We start from the raw sequence: 22,139 nt of genomic DNA, 5'->3' as shown, positions 1-22,139 counted from the left end.
TAATAAAATACCGAACAATAGTGTACAATAGCACAAATGCGAAATATGTACGTGTATCCATTTACAACGTAGGCATTTAAGTATTAGACTTTTATCCTTATTCCTTAGTATTTCAAGTAGAATAACTCTGGAAGTTTTCGTTCGAATTTTGATTGCAATATGTCAAAATTTTCAGAAAAATTATCTGAATCACATTTTGCTTTAAAACATATAGGTTGTCATTTGAAAAACCAAAGTTGGTATCGCTACAGGATACTCCTTAAAAGTTGTAGAAAATCTAAGTACTCAAAAATATCGCCTTTAACTACACTTAAATATTCCAAAAATCAAAATTTGAATATATGCATAATTTAAGCATAAAAATGGGGCGAGCATGCTTAAAAAATCACCCTGTATACAAGTGAATGTGAATATACTATATTGGTACCTACATACTGAATTTGTAATGATTTAAATGTATTTATCATTATCCTTATTAGTTATTAGTTATTATCTAATCTTTTGTTAATAGCTAATGGGTCCCTAAAGATATTTTTTTTTACACACTTTTCTTAAGGTCGCTTTCACGCGTCTGTTTGTCTGTAATCAAATCTTGCACGCTCGATTTGAGGCACTTTTTGACGATGAAAAATTCTGAAAATTGTTATAGACCTTGGTCTTGGATGACAATACAATAATCCGTTGTCATTTTGGGACACGGACCTTCAGGTAGGCGATGACGGGTGTGCAAAGTCATCTCCGAGGAAGTAAAGGTACGAAGGGTTTCTCTGGGGCAAGGCGGGTTAACCTAACCATTACTCGCCGAAAAAAAAAAATCAGCGTTGCAGAGGAACTATAATAATATTATAAATATTATGATAATATATTAAAATTAATACTATAATAATATAATAATATAACCATAACAATTACCATCTACCAAAAAATATCAAATTTTTTTATTATATTTCAGGTATTTACAGACATAATAATATTCTGCTAAAATTAATTCGAATCAATTAAAGTTGATTAATTAAATTATATTAAATTAAATTATTTAAATGAGACAACATCGTCTCAATATCTCGAAGCAATTGTAAATTATAAGTACTGTAAAATAACAAAATATATTATACACATAATGATCTCATAATGAAATTTCAATTTGTTGTGTCAAACAATATAAATGTTTTATCATTTCACGACCACATAAACTTATTTATTTATTAATAAATCATAATCATCAGTAATTTGATTCGTTTTATTAAATATAAGAAATTTGTTTCATAAATATTTTTTAAACGTTTAATAAAAAAATTTACTTTCAACTAAAAAGTAGAAAATAAAAAAAATTTTAAAAACACTTTCCTATAAAAACATATTTAAAAAAATATAAATATATTAAATATAACAGGTTTGAACAAAGAAGTGTATTTGAGACTTAGCTCGGCTTTAAATGTTTTGTATGATGCACCACACATTTTTAAATTTTTCATTATTTTTAACTACAGAAAATTTTTAAAATATTTTTTTGTTCAATTTAATATATATATTTATATATTTTTAAATATGTTTTTATAAGAAAGTGTGTTTTTAAAAAAATTTTATTTTATTTTTGGCTTGTGCTCTCCATAGCTACTTGGGGACTTATAGATACTAGTATAGCTATATAAAGTATTGGATATTTGATTTAAAAAAATAATTTAAAATAAACTAATTAATAATTTGTTGTTGTATGGAAAAGTATAGATAAAAACATCAATTATTAGATCTAGGAATATAATATAAGATTGAGTGAGCCCCTTCCGACTTTCAAACTTCAATCCTTTTCCTCACTTCTAAAATGTTTTAAATTATTATACCTACCTTTTTTACGATTATATATAATTTTATATCATCTGAAAATATGTAAGTATAATAATATATTTATCAAAATAAGTAGGTACCAAGGTAGGTATGTAATGTAATTATTATTTAAATCAATGTATATTGTACACGTGTGGAAATGAGATAGAGTACCTTAGAGAGCCTATATAGAGTAGGTTAGTAGGTAGGTACCTATATCGAGTTCAAAGATTTTATTTACTTTAGCTTTTCAACTTTATTTCGATACCAAAATAAATAACCGGTGAGGCCTGATGCGTATCTTATCATACCGACTATATCTTTATGTAGCCAATACCACACGATTTAAGATATACAGGTTGCGTATCAAACACCCATATTTTGACCGGTGAACTCAAGGTTTATGGATTATAGAGGTTGCCTCATACCGGAATTTTGTTAAAAATGGAAGTGGGGGAAATCGCACTATGACGTCATCCGTGGTACAAAATCGTTTGTTTATCATAGCACGTTATAGTACGTTGGTGGTTGATTTACGTTTTACCATGGCTAAATTAATTTGTTTTAATGGCAACTCCAAAGTCAAAAGGTGGTTCATGTTGTGCAGTTGCCTCATGCAAAAATTATTCAGGCAAAGCCAAAAATACTGGTAGAACCGATTTGTGCTTTCACAGGTATGTTATAATTTTTTTTAACTACATATTCATAAAATATACATACCTATCTTACTCACATATCTATTAGTTTTTATATATTATAATAGAAGTTTATTTTAATTTAAAAGGTTTCCAAAGGATGATTTGCTTTTTAAAGTGTGGTCGAATAAATGTAGGAGAAATTATGCATGGAATCCTAGTAAATCATTTATATGTTCAATTCTAATTATTCTATAGTACCATGTCATGTTTATATTTAATATCTGATATTCTTTGCCTTAAGTTATCATCACATTACAGACTTGTTTCTTTATTCCTTTTTTTATTTATTCAATGATATTATTTTAATAAATAGTTTTTATTTTAGGCGCATAATGAGATTATCACTTTGGCTCTAAATGATAATGAATCTTCTTCTACTCAACATTCTGAATGTGACCTAGAGTCAACTCAATCTTTGGGCTTGTCACAACCTCAAGACTATGAACATCTTTACAATAAACTACTTCTAGAACACAAAAAACTGTTAACTATTAAAAAATCTGAAGTTGACTACAAAAAAATTAATGAAAATCTACGGTTTCAAGTCAGAGATTTAGAGAAAAATTTAAAAGTAACAAATTTAATTTTAAAAAATACAGAAAAAAATAATGCAAGACGAATACAATTATTATCAAAAAATAAAACTCGAGACATTGATATACAAGCCAGATAATATTTGTCATCAATATTCTCCAAAAATCAGTTGGACTTGATTATGAAGAAAAAAACACGCGTTCACTAGTCAAGAGATGAAATTTCAAAGGCATTTTCTCTTAGATATTTTAGTAAACGTGCCTATGTTTATGTCAAGGATGAACTGAAATATCCACTGCCTGGTAAATAATTGATAATTAATATTTTTTTTCACAAATATCTTTAAATAATTTATAATCCACATCTTTACACATTTTGAATAGTTATAATTAAAAGAAAAAAATGATTTATTACAAATTTTAATAAATATTTTATTTTTATAGGATTGTCATCTCTTCAACGATGGGCCAAAAGTATTAATATGAGAAATGGAGTTCTTGAAGATGTTCTTAATATAATGAAATTGAATGGAGATGGCTTGCAAGACAATCATAAATTAACTGTTTTAATGTTTGACGAAGTTAAAATTTCAACTACCATGGAATATGATGTTCTTCGAGATGAAGTTGTGGGTCCTCATTCTCAAATGCAAGTGATTATGGCAAGAGGTGTGGCATCACCATGGAAACAACCTATTCACATAGACTTTGATAAAAAAATGACTAAAGAGATTCTTTTTAATATTATTGAAAAGCTTGATCAAATTGGTTTTAAAATAATATGCTGTGTAAGTGTAAGTGACTGTGGTGGAGGTAATGTTGGTTTGTGGAGAGCCTTGGGTATTTCTTATGAAAATCCTGTATTTTCTATTCCGAATGGAAGAGAAATAATATATGTACCTGATGCACCACACATTTTAAAACTTATAAGAAACTGGTCGTTAGATACTGGATTTGAGTATAATGATCAAATTATAAATAAAAAACCACTTGAATCTTTAATCAATACAACATCCACTGAGCTGAGTATTTGTCACAAACTGTCTACTGATCATTTAACTTGTGAAGGTCCTCAACGGCACTTCTGCAATGTCTCAATTCAAGATGAATTGTAGCTAATTTTATTGAATTAGTTAATAATTGGTTTGACCTAGTAAATGTATCTCATCCAAATGATAACCATACACCATATAAACAACCATATGGTAAGAATATAGAAGAACAAAATCTACTACTCGATAAAATGTATGATACATTTTTAAAAGTGAGGTGTATTGGAAAAATTGGCCTCCAGATTTTCCAAAAGGCTATCCTAATGACCACCCATCTCCTTTAAACGCATTGTTTAGAATACGTTTAATAATATTGGGAAAAAATCCTGGCATAGTTTCAAATCAGTCAAACACTGCTGATAATAATGATGAAGAGTTTATACTAGCCAAAACTTTGAAGCAACTCAATGTAAAAATAAATAATGTAAAAGAAAATACAGAAGATGCTGAAAGTTTAACAGATACAAGTGAAAATGGATCTTCAAAAGATAGTGATGAAATTCAATATGATTTGGAACTGGATGCGACTAAATACCTAACAGGTTGGGTTGCCAAAAAGTACAAATTGCAATTTCCAGAACTTGGTTCAACCACAACAACTATCAATTCCATCCAAAAAACCCATGGACATGATTACTCAGTACCATCATGGATAAATCGTTTGTCCTATGGTGGTTTAATAATACCTACTAATGATTTCAAAATTAAAATGTTTAGGGTTGAAAAGCTTTATAGAAAAATTACAAGGCAAAAAATTCCTAAAGGGCCAGGAGTTGTCAAGAAACTAACAAAAAAAATTTTATCTCGGATGGAAATTGCAAAAACATATAATCCTGTTGTGCAGACTTATATTAAGCAAAGAGTACTCATCCAGATGAAATATTTGAATGAGCATTCCAGCAAATTATTAAAAAAAAGGAAAGCAAAATCTCAACTTTACAAGCTCCAAAAACTAAAAAGACTGATGACTTAATTGTGACAATATTATTATGTATTTTGTATTTTTGTATAATAGTTTTATAATAAACCATAAAAAATATCCTATTTGTATAGTTCAATTGATTTTAGTTCCTACAATCTGCAAAAAAAAATATACATATAATTTTAAATTACTTAGGGCCATTCTTACAATGCTCGGTTAGTGCCTGATAACACTAACCGGAAGAATTTATCATGAGTTAACCGATAGAATTCTACCGGTTAGTCTAAACCGACACTTAACCGGACATTGTAAGAACGGCCCTTAAACTAGGTATATTTAGTAGTTTAATTTCTTGATACTATTCATAATGAACAAAAATCATTCATAAGAATGGTGTTAAGTGTAATCTTAACAATTTTAGGTAATCATAAAATGTTATAAAAAATTGTATTTTCTAATTCATTTAGAAACTACAACTTTTGGTTATAATGGTTCATCCACCTGACAGAAAATATAATTAATGATAATATGTTTTATTCATAATAAATAAAAAGATTAAATGTAATGGAAATCCTAAATATTGAAAATGACAATATAAAAAAAATGAAACTAAAAAAAAATTTTGAATGATGTCTGATTAATTTGTAGGTATAACAACTATATAATCATATTATTATTTTTTTTTTTTTTGAAGGGGTAGGGGCGGCAAAATATGTTGTCCCGGGCGAAAATGCGCCCCTGTTTGTAGTAATAAATTTGTTTTTAGTAATAATATAGAGTACAAAATGCAAAAAACTTGTCATAATCAATGCGCCGCCTCAAAATGTGTACGACGGGGGGTGACTTCACGGTCACTATGGGCGCTGCGGGGAATCTAAAATATTTACATGACTATGAGGCAACCTCTATAATCTATAAGCCTTGAGGGACGGGTCACAGAATATAACAATCGGAATGGACACTGATAAAAATTTATACAGGCAGCATAGGACGAAGGCACAGACGTTTCATTGATATATAACTATTTTTGAACTTATAGGGTAATACAAAAATAAACATGATTTTTTTTGTAACTTTAATACTTTATTTATTTTCAAATTTTTTGATCAAATAACAATTACAGAAAAAAACTTAAGTTATAACTTATACAAATAACAGATTAAAAAAAGTATATATATTTTTGAGTAACTAATATTTCATTCATGAAACATAAAAAATAATATAAATACAGATGATTATAAAAATTAACATCAATCAGGTCGTCACTAGTCAAAAGACAAACAAAAAAAATACGTTAACTTAATTGAGATAACAATAAAACGTGGTATCATAGAAAATTCAGTGCTACCAAAAATGAAAACATTAAAATTTCATATTTTCCCAGATACATGCCCCTACCAGGAGTAGGACCACAGAACAATATAGAAGCGACACTCTGCAATCCCCACCTGCTTGGTGGTCGATCTCTGGTGGTTTAGTGTTGAAGTTGTAAATGATTACCTGGTGGTTTAGAAGTGTTGTTATGAACGATTTTTTTTTGAGATAAACGGTTTGTTGTTTGTTTACGTTTTTGACTAAACGGCTTACGGGCTATGGCTTTACTACAACATTTAACTTATAATTTTTCGCTAAACACGTTCAGTAATTTTTTTTGTTTTAATTATTGTTAGTAATTATAATTATAAATAATAATTAAAACAATCATGGTTATGACGTGTGCTGCATCGTTTTGTTCCATTACTATAATATTATATTATTATAAAACATTGCACACAGGCACAAAAATGAAAAAAAACATGTTTGACGATATAATATAATTTATTAAAGCATAATAATAAATAATAAATTATGGAATTAATAAAATTTCTGTGTTATCATAATGGTATCAAGTATCAACTATCAATTATTGAAATATCTGATATGAGCCGTCAGCTGATTCTCATAACTAACAAAATGGCAGTACCCATGAGCTCAAGGCCATGTCCCCACTTTTTTCAATTAACATTGGGATTTGGGAGAGTGTCGTAGGCCTGGTAGGACGGGACACTTCTCGGCGACGGGCTGATAATAGAGAATCAACCACTGAACCACTGCAGGTCCGCAGTAGAGGCATGTATAAATTTCTTGTATTTAAAATATGCCACAAAGTTAATTTTATTAATTGTTTTTCACAACAATTTGACATCAATTAAAATAATATTGTTTTCATTGAAATAATATTAAATTGGCTTAATCTGTAAGTTTTAAATGAGATTAAAAACAGAAAACAATTTGTATAGAAAAAGTAAGTAATTTTAAGATTTAAAATTTTAAAAGTGCTACATCCAATGGTATATGGGTTCTGTATTGGAATTTTTTTAAATAATTCTATATTAGTAGTTAATACCACTTTTTATTTATTTTTGTTATTTAATTGTATCAATATGAATGAAATACCTGAACATATATTTACATCTAAATAGTCGGACATGTTATTTTTTTTTTATTTTTTTAAATCTATGGTAAGTAGTAACATAAAATAGGTACCTACCTAAAAATTTAAAAAATAAATAAATATTTGTATTTGTATTCAAATACTTAGTGAGCAGTCGTAGAGGGCATTTTTATACTAGTATTTTAAAAGTATTTTTAATGCTACTATATTCCAATACTAGTATTAGGGGTATCCGGTGAAGAGTTAACTCATTATTTTAGTATTTTAATGAAGTTAAATTAAAATAGCAAATTGTATCGTATAAAAGTGTGCCATATTTATTTTTCGTATATAAATGGTCAAACTGTTAAATGAACTGGCCCTACTGCGGACCTGCAGTGACTGACTCATAGAGTAATATTACTCTATGGACTGACTCAAGCCTTCGTCCTATGCTGCCTGTATAAATTTTTATCAGTGTCCATTCCGATTGTTATATTCTGTGCCCCTACTGCGGACCTGCAGTGGTTGATTCTTTATTATCAGCCCGCCGCCTACCCCTGGACTGGTACAGTTTTCCCGATTTTGATAACAACTGATAACAGTGTACTTTTTGAATTCATGGTTATTAATAGATCGATAGCATTGTCTTTTATTTACTAATGTTTGGTAAGTTATAATTTAATTTTATATTTCCATGGATTTTTCCAAATAACGATATAAATTATTATATTTCTTGAAATTGTTCTTAGTGTTCTTACACCTCCGACCTCGCATATTGCGTTTTTTAACTCGTGTTTAAATAAATTGTGAGTGAGTGACGCAGCGTTTGATGAATAATTGTTAATTTATATTGTAATTTAAAAGGTTTTATTATACTTAGTAGTTACCTATAACCAATTAGTATATTATAATATAATAACTAAATTAACGTTTGACATTTCAACGGACCATTATGGAGTTGTTGGATAAAACAAGGTAAGTAGTCACTATAGTCTGTTCACTGTAAGTTGACCCACCCACTAGCGATAGCTTTAGTCTGTATTCAGTTGTACTCGATTAATCTTGATATTAATTTCAAATAATATTATACAATACCTATTATTGCACATTCTAGAATTTATTTCATTGCCGAATTCAGTGATGGTGTTCAACTTTTACCAAGAAAGTGGGTAGGAAGAGTTAATGGTGAATTAAAATGTAAATATCCTCGCCATATTGAGAAGGAAAAGGAAATAATGAAGTTAGCTGTCCGTCATATGATTGATCCTCTTGTTGATGTTATAAACATTTTGGGATCAAGTGGTTTGTAAAATTTAAATTTATTCAAGTAATAAGTACTTAATAGGTACCTACCAGTGGCGTGCAAAACATTTTTCAGACTTGATGCAAACTATACAATTTAACCACCCACCCACTTTTGATACACATACTCCACAGTTCCACACACATTTTTTGCACTCAATTGATACTTTAACAAATAGTATACATTTATATGATATTTAAAATGTATGATCAAACTAGTGCCCAGTTAAACACCTACTAACCCACCCACCCACCCGTATTTTCCCTGAGGCAATTGCTTCAAAAAAGCAACTGGAGACGGCAGTACGTCATACACAAACTTGCTCCCTATACTTTAACTATATCATTGGTGGGTATGCATAAAAACACACACAACCGCAAATTTCAAAAATTTAATATAATTAAGTCCTCCAAAAAAAAATTTGTTCTATAAAAATAACCTTTAAATGTACAGCCATTTGCCAATAGTTAAAACTTTTAATTCATTTTTATTATGATATTGTAATTGTATATTTTTATAATTTAGTTAAAAGTGTTTGGCTATTTCAATTTGCAGTTACTTATGAGAGAGGAATAGAAAAACTGAATCAAATTTTACAGTATAATTTTTCTTCCATTACAACATCAGATGCAGAATATACTAAAAAAAAAAAACACGGAAAATCAGAGCTAAAAAAACGAGACAAAAATATGGTCCACCTCATAATAGTCTATGTACATGCTACATTTGTCAAGACATTTGAGCAGTTGTGAATGTTTATTCAATTTTGTTAAATGTTTATGTTCACCATCGTTTAAAAATAGGTACTTTTTTTTTAATACCATTTTAAATTTATAGTAAAAAGACCAAAAATAAAACAATTATCGTCATCTCCTACAAATATACCACCATATCCTATATGCCATGAAAAACAGGGTACTTGTTTGTTATCGCCCCGCCAATACACCGAATAAAATTTATTGCCCCGCCACTCTTGTTTGTTATCGCCCCTCCAGTACATCGCATACAATTTATCGCTATTGCTAATCGTTTGTGATATATTTTAGAAAATGAGAAAACTAAATTTTATCATTTTTATGATAATTTTCGATTAGTTCGTTACAATAATTTGCAACAAGTGGGATTCAAACATAATACTGTAAACCACACGTATAATTTTGTCGATCCGGACACAGGGGCTCACACCCAACATATTGAGAGGTTGTGGGGTTCTGCTAAATGGGGCAATAAAAATCGTCGTGGGACTAACAGAAATTTTCTAGAATCATATTTGGCAGAGTTTATGTGGAGAACACGTCTCGGAAAACAATACGCATTTGAAACTATCCTCAAAGATATTTCCGAATTCTGGCCTCCATTATAACTATATATTCATAATATATTTTCTACATTTTTCTACATATTTTATATTTTATACATTTTTGAATTTAAATTTTATACTATACATTTATATATTTAAAACTATTAAAATAAAATAACATAATATTATACATTGAAATATTTTTTTTTATTTATGGAGGGGCGATAACAAACAAGAGTGGCGGGGCGATAAATTTTATACGGTGTACTGGCGGGGCGATAACAAACAAGTACCAAAAACAGAAACCACAGAATTCAGGTATTTGATTAGATTGAATAACTTTTTATAAATAATTAAGTATACCTATGTTTTATTTAGTGTTGTTTATTTGTTATATAATATATAATAACAATTTGTATTACCTAGGTCATAAAAGAAAACTGTTTACTGAAATAACTTCTAATGAAGGCAAGTATTTTTTAAACTTTTTGATTACAATTATTTGTAAATTATACATCATTTTGTTTGATGTATTATTATTTTATTATTATACAGTTTAATTTACATTATTTTAATTAAATAACTATGATTTTTAGTATCTTCTTTTGACCAGATTTGCTCTACAGAAGTGAAATCAAAAAAGAAATTATTTAAGAAAAATGTTGATTGTTTCGGTAAATTAAAATATTGGATGAGATTTAGATAACATAATAATTTTTAAACATTATAATAGGTTCAGATTTTATTTCCATTAAATATACTTCTGAATTTCAAAAATATGAATCGCATACTAAATTCTTAATTAAAAATAATAAAAGTCATTATAATAACTTTAATAACTTGTAAGTTTCCCTAAAATATAGGTATTAATTGTAATTTATGCATTATATTTTTCTAGATTCAGAACCGATTTTCAATCAAAAAACTAAATCTCCCACCGGATTTCTTAAATATGCTGATGATAGTCAAGGTAAATTTAAAAATATGTTTTTTAGGCATTTATTATAATTTTTGCATTAAATTATTCTAGATACAGAACTGATGTTCAATCAAAAAGCTAAATCTCCCACTAGAATACTAAAAGATGCTGATGATCTGGTCTTGGTAACACATTTAACACATAAATTCTTTAAAAAATTATTTTATTATATTTTTTTTCATATTCAGGTCTTATTAACGCCCAATATTCTTCTCTAACTCATGGCAGACACTCATCAAGCTCTCCAAATTGTTTCAATGATAACAACTTTGGTAAATTCATATTTATGAATACTTTTATGAAAAATATACTTGGTAGTGATAATTAATATTTTAATGTTATGTTCTAGGACCAAGGATTAGTAATTATATTGTCAGTCCTTATAAAAATGATGTAGCTTCAGACAAGGAGGATAGTGATGACCAACATAGTAAATTATAATATAATAATTGATTATAAAATGTGAAATTGTTACATTCAATTTTAATGCCATTACTTTATTGTCAATTAGGTGTAAGTCCTGAGATGTTTTATCAATCACCAGTATTTAAAAAACTTCCTTCATCAACTCAATGTAACATTCTCAGTGGTGGAGAAGCTGGTAAAATTATAGGACTTTTTAATTTTATTTTAGAAACCCAAATGTATTATAGTCTTTATAATTTAGAACATGAATCACAAATTGTTCAAAACCACCATAAGACAGAAGGGACTTCAACTAAACACATTGATCAAACCACTAGTATGTACATCTAACATTTGTATTTTTTTTAATTTATAGTTAATTTTATTTAGTAATTTATAATTAAATTAATTTGATCAATATTAATTGTGCTTTGATTTTCATTCTCCAGAATATTTTCAAGCACTTTTGCGGGGCCAAGCTAACATAATTAGCAAACTTGACAACAAATTTTACAAAGTATTTAGAAATAAAAAAAAAAAATTACCTACACCTTTAAGCTAAGCTTGTGGTAGAGTAGGGAGTAACAGTAAACATCATTTTTTAGTATTTTAATTTGAATAACATAACAAAAAATAAATAAAAAAATAAAATATAACCAACACTGTATAACAAAAAACAAAAAAATACTCTATATTAATACTGTACTGAGTTAAATATGACAGGACCCAGATAATTAATAAATTTTTGACCAAAACTTGTATTTGTAAATAACACTTTAATATTATATTATCTATCTTCTCCGATTGGCTTATTTTGTTTGATAAAGAAAAAGCTAGATTTTTTATAAACAAACATTATAGCTTAAATAATAAAAGTTTGATTGATCCTAATAATATTGTATAACATGGTTTTTATTTTATATTCAGTGTACTCAATATAAAAACTATGGCGGGCAATATTACACAGTACTGTTGAGGAGAATTTTAGAACATACTATAACAGATGAGTTGGGCTGTGAAATTAATTTCACTGGAAAAAAAAGAAATAAAGCGGATAAAAAGAAAATTGGCTTTGTGAAACTATACCTATATCAATGTATTTTAGGCAAGTAATGTTGGTTATAATACTTAATCTCTAGTCGGCATATATTATCGACAATATTTTTTATAATTTAAACAATGTTTTATAGTGTGTCACACAAGAATTTAATATTATTGATATAATGCTATTATCATCTGTGTGTAAACAATCAAATTTTTTTTTTTTTGTTTAATTGTATTTTAAAATATAACACTTATTAATTTAAAATATATATATGTAGATGTAGATGTTAATCTTATATATTTTTGTAAAAAGTTGAAAAGAATTATTAACTTAAAATTTTTTTACAAAATGTATGTAGGTTTTTTGAAATGCGGGTTTAATTAGTACAGCATAGATAATTTACACATAATTAATATTAGGTAGGTACTCTATATAATTTAAAACATGTTTTCAGTGGTATCAGTCACCAGGTACCACTAACTTTTAAATCCCAGTTATTTAAGAGATATTTTTGGAGTTGAAAAGTAAATAAAATTAAACATATTTTAAATGATGAATCATGCATTTTTTATAAATGTATCACACCACCCGGTCTCTGTAGAAGTGTTATATATAAATTATAGTCTTAATAATATATCATGAGATGGATTGTATGTCATGGTTGTATTCAATATTTATTATTAATAAATAAATAAATTATTAACTTGAAATATTTATACATATTGTACCTAATAACTATATTTTACAGATACCGTTCAAAAAAGGTTTCCATCCACTACCCCTGATGCAATTAACACACAAATAACAAGCTTCTTATGGCACTCAAAAGAAAGATTAAAAAAAAAATTAGAGTAAAAACAAAATTGTTACTAAATACTTACAATGCTTCTTATTATTAATTATCAACTCTGTAATGCATTGTAATGCATATTAAAATAAAATAAAATATTTTTACTAATTTTTTTAGTATTGTATTTGTTATTAATAATAAATTTTAATATTGCTATTATAATATCAACATATATACATGCTTCTTTTTAAGAATTCTTATCCGTCGTAGGAGTCCTACAGCTATCCCATGAAGGACTCCCGAATTGGTATCCTTGTGGCAAGCATTCAAAGATTATGGGGACAGTCATGGGAATCCATAGGGAGTCCCTACTTACCTGACGAGGACTCCGTAAAGAATCCTTAAGGACACCTGGTGCTACTAGGGTTATTGTAAAATCAATACATTCATCATTCCGTTCAGAATCTAAAAGAATTCACTACCCTATTATATTTGGCAAGATTTCAGTAGTGAAACTGACTATTGCAACAGACATGTCTGACATGAAATTTTTATACTTATGAAAAATCATGCAAAATTCATTTACTCCGCAAGCGTATTCCTGATTTTCTTATCACTTAAATCAAAATTTTTTTATTACTATAATAAACATAATGTACAAATTCGACATCTAAAATAACTGAAAGAAACAAAAAAAAGCCAAAATAAATTGGTTAATTTGGAATAAGAATGACGTGAATCTAATTTATATATATAAAAATTAAATTTCTATCTCGTACCTATATTAAAAAAGAAGTATTTGCTTTAAAACCCTAGCCCTACTTATTATAATTGTCATGACCTTATGATTAACAATTATATTATTATGCTACGAGCCTACGAAGATGTGTTTAATTAGATTGTGGTGGCACATGATTGGCATATTGGTGGCTTTTGCCGTAGATAATTAATTTATTATAATAAATAACAAATTTGTAATTAATTAGGTATTAGTTTCGGATTCGAAGAAAACTTTTGACTTGGAATTTTACAAACTAGCTGTCGCCCGACATGGTCGGTACGGACAATTAATGGGTACACTGTATAACTTAATTTTAACTTAAAAAAGCAGTAATCACATTTATTTAAATCAACATTTTTATTTAATAGTTCATAAAAAAATATATTTTAGTAAAAATATGTATGTGCTTCTAACATTTAAACACCATCTTAAATATTCTTAATCGATAATCAAATAAATAAATTTTAAAAAAATAATTAAAATAATACCAAGGTACCTACTTTATTTTGTTATACATAATTTTAATTTAAAGTTATGAATTATTTCGGTATAGTTATCTCATTTCATTATTACCCGATGCCCTGCAATGAACAGATTGTATACAAGGACATCGTGTCATCGTTGATATAAAAGTAGTATTATAATATATACCTAGGTATCTATGGATTTCTCTTATTGATTTAGTACAATATAATCCATGGCGATTGTCAAAGTCGTTGCGGAGGACGCAGTCTATTAAAGATTCTAACATTTCAATTAGGTAGCAAAGTAGACATGAACGAAAAACATCCTGTTTTCCGTTTAATCTTTTTTTTCATAAATCACAATATTTTTAGACTTGAATTCAGCAGTATCTGATGCGTTTCCATTTCAACGTCGGAGTGCATACACGTCGCGGACTCTAACAAAGCTCAAAATAATTGATATTTAAGGTAAGTTTGTTATAATACCAATTCTTTTGCAGCTTAATATTATAAAATAATTGAGGTACACGTTCGTACACTTTTACAATGGTGATGTTTGCAAAGAGTTCTTCACCTATGCATTTGAAACTAAAAACTACAATAAGCTTTTTAAACATACTTTATATTGTGACTTTTTCAAATATAATAAAATATTCCCTTGAACCCAAAAAGTCAGACTTATTATGGACTTTTACAATTTTTTAAGTAAATCAAGCAAAGACTGTCATATTTTGATATGTGGCTGTATTGCATACAGAAATTGATTTTCAGATATACCAAAATATGGCAGTATTGAACTTTAAATTATTGATGAATAATAAAATATTATTAACTGTTAGTTTTTTTGAAATTTGATTAAAATTGTTGTGTTATAATTTATAATTGTACAGGTAATATAATATATAAGGATGAAAATTAATCATTTAATAGTTGTAGGTATGTAATCAATATCTTTAAAAATAATTTACTATAATTACAAAATAAAAAATAAAATACTACTTGTCTTTAAGTCAATAATCCTTATTTTTATGTATCAAAGTAACAAATAATATGACAAATTAAAAAAAAATATATTCTAAACTGATACTGACTATAAAATTATCAAATGCTTTTGAACAACAAGAGTACAAGACTATAACATTATGTACGAATTTGAATAATTTATTATTATTTTAATAATATAGGTAGGTAATACTTGTTTGAAATACAATGTAAAAAAAATGTTACTCACTATAATTATCATGGCCTTATGTTTAATAATATTATGCTACATATGGCTTTGCAAATAAATAAATATTAAGTCTAATTTTATTATATAAATTAATCACCATCTTCATAGTTTTTTATTATTATTATTATTTTATTAGTATTTGTTATAAGTATTATCAATTTCAGATATTTTATTATACTATCATCAAAATCTTCATTATCAAAATCTGTAAACAGAATAAAAACTGTGTTGTAACATAAAGTTCATATAAACACGAGATCATTGAGATCAACATAAAATTATTATTTATTATTAGAGTCAGTTATTTAATCACACTAAGTTTCCATTGGCACCTACTAGCTCAATGAAATTTTGTAAACTTTCATTTGATTTGTTTGAATGTGTCATGTGTGTTTTCAATGGTAAATCGTCTAAAAAAATATTATAATAATATAGCTTGTAAAAAATTGCAACTGTGTAGCTGCTAAGTACCTACTTACTGTTCTCATATTCATGTACTTATCACTGAAGGTGTAGTATTTAACCATCCAATATTACTTTATTTGTAATATTAAATTCTGCATTTTTAATAGTTGTTAATATTTTCATAGAATAATAACACAATTAAATTAAAATTTATGGTTGATAAGGTTTTGTACATTAGAAATTATCAGAAAATGATTAATATAATGAATTGCGTTCGGTATTTATTAGGGTATATAATATTATACAAAATATATACAATAAGCCAACAACTGACATATTATATTAATATATTATTACCTATTTTTACATTATATTTAAAATTCATATTGCTTAAACTATTTAAAATTAAATTAAATTTTTACAGATTTATAAACAATTTTATATATATATTTTTTTTTTATTGAGCATATTCAATTCGACAATAAAGGCCATTAGTTACACATATAAACATATTTACAATAATGATATAAAATATAATATAATATGTAGGTACTGATACAATGGTAAGTTATTTAATTAGGATAAAACATTTTTTTTTATATATAAGATTGAACAATTTTGTTTTTCTTAAAAAATTAATTATGTCTAGGTTTTTTTAGGCACCTAATTCAATAATTTATTAAAATTGCATTTATTATTTATTTTCTAAAAAAAAAAACACAATATATCAAAAATTCATAAAATAATAAATTGGAATAATATTTTTAAATTATCGAAGTAAAATAAATAAACATTAATACAAGTAATTATAATTATTAATCTTTACGTTATTAAAATAAAAACGAACCGGTAGGTATCCGAGTTTTAGTAGATAACTTGTTGTGGTTAGTGAACTAGTGAAGAAATAATAAGGTCTTGAATAAAAAAAATAAATTAACACATTATAACTAGGTAGGGAAGATAAAAATTAAACATTAATCGGATTATTCTAGATATATAATACCTGTAATGCATAAAAGAAGCATGATCGTTTTATATATCGTAAATTTAAAATTACAAATATTTTTTGGTTATTGTTGTATCACATTTAATTATTTAAATAAACATTATTCATAAACGTGACCTCCTTGGTAATAGAAGTTTTTTTGAAATATTACATATCTTTGGATTTATCCTATTAGCGTAACATAATATAATCTGTGGCAATTGTCTTTTCAGAATCAGAAGTGGCAGTCGATTAAAGATTCTAAAATTATAATTTCAATGAGCACTAGAGCACACATGAACTAAAAATATTTTGTATTCCGTATAATTTTATTTTCATAATTAATAATATTTTCAGACTTCAATTAAGTATCGTTCTTACGTCGGTATCGGAGTGTACCCATACACGTCTCGGATTTCACCAAAACGCCGAAAAAGAGTCGATGTTTGAGGTAAGTTTATTTTCATATTCTTTTGAGACTTCAATTTTATGTTAGGCTTTAAATAAATATTTAACGTCACGAAAAATATATTCCCAAGTTCCAAGTATCGTTGACGCATATTTTATTTCTAAGCGCGAAATTAAGAAATACGCGAGATCGAATAATATAAACGCGCTGCGTCGTTTTTCAGGTTTGCCAGACGTATAATAATTATAATTTCATAATTATAACCTAGGTATGTGTTTGTAATCGACATTTTTCAATTTTTGTTTAGTTAATTAATTGTAATATCCGTTTTAACTGATAACTCCAGTCTCCAAAACTCAAAGGGGTCAATTTTAATTCGATAAATGGTAATTTGTGCCAAATCCAACGTTAGAAGTCAGGAATTTAGAATAAAATATATTTTATTTCGATAAATTATGTAAATTAGAGATATTTATGGTTATTTATAAGTTATAACCTTTATTCTTTATCTTATATCTATCTTATATCTATATCATAGGTACACCTATAAAGCCCTATGACCTAAAGGTTAAAAGAATTGATCACTGAGTGGTGAACTAAGTGGTTATGAAAAATATATTATAACTTAGTTATCATACATATAATAAATATCTGTTTAAATAGTGTGTCTACCTAATTCATACGCACAGTAGTTATTATTTTCCTCAAAATTGTACAGTCATTATTTATTATGAAGTTACGTACAAATTATGTTAGGTAAATAAACAAACTCTAATTTATGGCAATCGAATTTTTATTCATTTTCTAAAACTCAATCTTTCAAAAATTAATATATAATAATAGTTATAACTTATAATATTCATGTATTAAAATAAATAAATTAACTATAATACGTAATAATCATTAAAGTTTGAATAAAAAATTATTAAAATAAAAATGAATCGGTACTAGAGTTTTAGTAGCCATACAGTAGGTATAATGTTTTTATAGCCATATACAATTAATAAGTTCTTGAATAAAATAATCAAAACACATAATAAAATTAAACGGATTGTTTAGCTATATATTATCTGTAATGATAAAAAAAAAGTGGGTAAGTGGGTGGAGTGAACCTCTGACAAGGGTAGGTTAATTTTGAATGCAATGATAGGTATCATTGTATACGAAAAACGATTCTGAACGGATATGATTTGTCAGTCTAGGATACATTATATTTAAATATTATCATATTATATTCTATTTTGAAACAAATATTATTTTTTAAATTAAGACGTATTTTGCATAAGGCATGGTTAATCAATTTTTCCAAAAACATTGCATATAGTTATCATAATTCATAATACCTTGTATTATCATAGATATACATATACCCGGTTTGAGGATAAATCGTTATCATTACGCGATTTCATAAAAATTTAAAACTCTAACGCTCAAAACATTTTTCATATAATGACGCTTCAAATTTCTCTATAGCTATTTGAAACAAAACTTATGGAAAACTTAGTGTATTATGCGAATTCAAATGCTAATAAACATTTAATTTGAATTTCCGGGAGACATTTATTTGTGATAAAGATTGACAAATTTGTAAGGAATCTTGTATTAAATTTTCAAATCTTAGATTTAAAAAGAAAATTTTTATGAATTTCTAGCTTAAAACAATTAGCGAATTTTTGTGATTTTTACGTATTTTGTCAAAATTTAAAATTTGAATGCTTATAAAAAAAATTGTGACTATGAATTTATTTTATTTTTCAACTGCTAATGTAACAATATGTTAAGAGCCTTGTATTACATTTTCAAGATTTTCTACCCAAAAAATGAATTTTTATTGATATTAATTTAAAAAAAAAACTAATAATGATCGAAAATTGCATATACCTATGAATAGTTCAAAGTTCAACTTAAGTTAAACATTTTTGAAATTTTTATTATGGTTTGAATATACTTATATAAACATTCGGTGAAAATTTCATGTATCAATAATTGTCATTTGTTTTAAAGTTACATCAAAACTCAAAATCGATTTTGTCGAAAACTGATTGTGCGTAAAATTTCCCGTTTTTCCCTTAATTTTTAGTTTGTCTATCCCGATTATTTACAAAAATATTATGAACACTTTTGACCACCAAAGTACCAACTAGATTCACTTTCTCCTCGAATAACGTACTGAAGTCAAAAATCGAAGCACTTTTACTGCCCCAAAACGTGACGACAGACACAAAAAAAAATATATTCATGGTTTTGACGAATTTTTGTCAATATTTGAACTTCAAATGCTAATAAATAAAATTGTGCCTAGGTATTCTTATAATTTTTTAATCACTATAAGAATAACCTACGAGAAACTTTATATTAAAATTTCTAGTATTTTGATAGGGCCAAAAAAAATTATAAAGAAAATGCTAATCTAAATAACTGGTAAAATTTTTAACTATCTACGACTTATACTTTTTGAATGATAACAAATATTTAAAATCGTTTGAGGATAAATCGTTATCGTTACACTATTTCGTAAAAATTTAAAATTCAAACGCACTTAAAATTTTTCCTATAATGATGCTTCGAGTTTTCTCTATAGCTACTTGAGGGAAAACGTATGGAAAACTTAGAGTTGTATTTTTAATCCTTAGTTATAAACACAAACATTTTTTGATTTTTCAACTTCAAATTTGCTTGCAAATTTTCGCGTTTTCGACAGATTTCGTAAAAATTTGAACTATAAACGCTTATAAAAAAAATTGTGCCCATGTATTCTTATAATTTTTTTTAATCACTATAAGAATAATTTATGAGAAACTTTGTATTCAATTTTCAAGTTTTTTTATAGGGCCAAAAAAGTTTTATCGACACTTCAAAAAAAAATTTTCAAAAAATCTAAAATTTCAGTGTTCTATAAATAACTCTAAAATTGAACTGTATATAGATTACACTAACATTAACATTTTGTGAAAATTTCAAGTATTTACAGTGATTAGTTTTTGAATTACAACCATATAAAAAAATCGATTTGATCGAAAACTGGTTTTGCGTAAACATTCCGTTTTTCTGTCATATTTTTTTTTTGTTTTTCTCGATTATTTTGAAAACTAGTGGAAAATGTTTACTTTTGACCTCTATAATGCACCAAGGATATTCACTTTTACATCGGAAACCACCCCCAAAGTTTGAAATTGAAGCATTATTTCGACTAGTTATGCTGTATAGACACACAAAAAATAAACACACACACAAACATCATTGTAAAATCAATGAATAGGTCAGAAAATATTGTTGAATATTTTATTGAAATTTCAGAGATGGTATTCGTCAGTGAAGATTTGCCAACTAAATATCATATTCGTTGTGAAGCCTGTGTGAAATATATTAACAATAATGCTTCGAAGATGAAGTTTTATAGTAGATTCAGATATTGGGTAAGTAATTTTCTATTTTTCAGTAGGTTTATTTTTATTTTATTAATTTATTAATTGATCAGGGGATAGATTACTTGCAATTTTAAATTATTCGTTTCTAACCACTGGTATAACACTATTCAAGTTATCAATAAAATCGTGATAAAAATTAGGAAATTGATCAGGTATAATATTTAAAATTTTTTTTTTTAATAATTTCCTCAATGATATTTAAATATTTTTCCAATTATCAGGTACGATGACCTGTAGGTACTATAGGGACTGGGAGTGTGAGAGTGGGGGCAGATAAGGATAAAGAGATAGGAGGGGGGAGAGAGAGAGAGAGAGAGAGAGAGAGAGAGAGTGAGAGAGATAGTGAGAAGTAGTGCAGAATGATGGTAGAGAAGCAGAAGAAAAATTGAGAGAAAAAGGGTGAGAAAGAAAAGGAGAGATAGTAAGAGAGATAGATAGTGTGAGGTTAGGTTAGGTAAGGTAGGTACTATAGTGACTTGTAAACAGAGGGCGAGAGAAAGATAGTGTGAGAGGGAGTGAGAGAGGTAGATAGGATGAAGGATAAGGAGATAAAGTGAATGAGAGGGTACAAGTGTGAGAAAAACGGGTAGATGGGGAATGTCAGACGAGTGAGTGTGAGAGAGATAGGTGAGGGGATGGTTTGAAAGTGATAGAGTGAGAGAGAGGTAGTGTCAAAGGGAGATGATAAGGTTAGGTGGGGGAACAGAACAAAAAGCGAGAGAGAATTGTGAGAGGTTGTGAGAGACAGTGAGATAGGTGAAGGGGAGGGCGTGATAGTGATAGGAAGAAGGAGGGTAGCGGCAGAGAGAGTGGATTAGGTTAGGTGGGGGGAAGGGGAATAGTTAGGTAGAATGGTTATGTTAACAATTCTGAATATGTAGGAAAGGATCTTAAATTGCATAGGTCACTCGACCCTTTGAGTGATACTACCAGGTTAGGTAAGGTTTACAACCTTCGACTTATGGGATAGAATAAAAAGAGAAGGTTGGTTAGGCCGATTAAGAGGATGTCAGTGGAATTTTTTTCTCCGACTCATGCGCAATATATCAAATTTTTTGTTCACAATAATCTTAATAATTTCTAAAATTAGAGAAAAATTAATGGTCAAATTTTTCTAGGGCATATCATAGGCTTATTATATTTTAATTATTAATTGAGTTATGAGTATT

The 22,139-nt window shown here is 27.2% G+C and overlaps 1 protein-coding gene and 1 pseudogene across 2 annotated transcripts; both read left to right on the top strand.

The window, feature by feature from the left end:
- The first annotated feature begins 4,227 nt into the window (after positions 1–4,227).
- Positions 4,228–5,081, top strand: LOC149055234 (uncharacterized). Its single transcript, XM_089229526.1, has 2 exons — positions 4,228–4,260; positions 4,325–5,081. Exons 1-2 carry the CDS (start codon positions 4,228–4,230, stop codon positions 5,078–5,080), a joined length of 789 nt encoding a protein of 262 aa, XP_089085652.1. The 3' UTR covers position 5,081.
- A 3,089-nt stretch (positions 5,082–8,170) lies between these two features.
- LOC149055233 (uncharacterized) lies at positions 8,171–13,378 on the top strand (annotated as a pseudogene). The gene is made up of 16 exons (XR_016192113.1): positions 8,171–8,420; positions 8,560–8,747; positions 9,304–9,461; positions 9,586–9,654; positions 10,343–10,366; positions 10,475–10,516; positions 10,645–10,722; positions 10,947–11,018; positions 11,079–11,151; positions 11,226–11,299; positions 11,377–11,457; positions 11,539–11,628; positions 11,695–11,769; positions 11,882–11,949; positions 12,360–12,537; positions 13,226–13,378. The product of XR_016192113.1 is annotated as an uncharacterized LOC149055233 (transcript).
- The last annotated feature ends 8,761 nt before the right edge of the window (positions 13,379–22,139 follow it).

The sequence above is a fragment of the Diuraphis noxia genome, unplaced genomic scaffold, assembly GCF_037042655.1.
Source record: "Diuraphis noxia isolate RWA-SAM2 unplaced genomic scaffold, SU_Dnox_SAM2 contig0005, whole genome shotgun sequence".
Lineage (NCBI taxonomy): Eukaryota > Metazoa > Arthropoda > Insecta > Hemiptera > Aphididae > Diuraphis > Diuraphis noxia.
The sequence above is the reverse complement of the archived record's forward strand: the minus strand, read 5'-3'. Positions and strand labels throughout refer to the sequence as shown.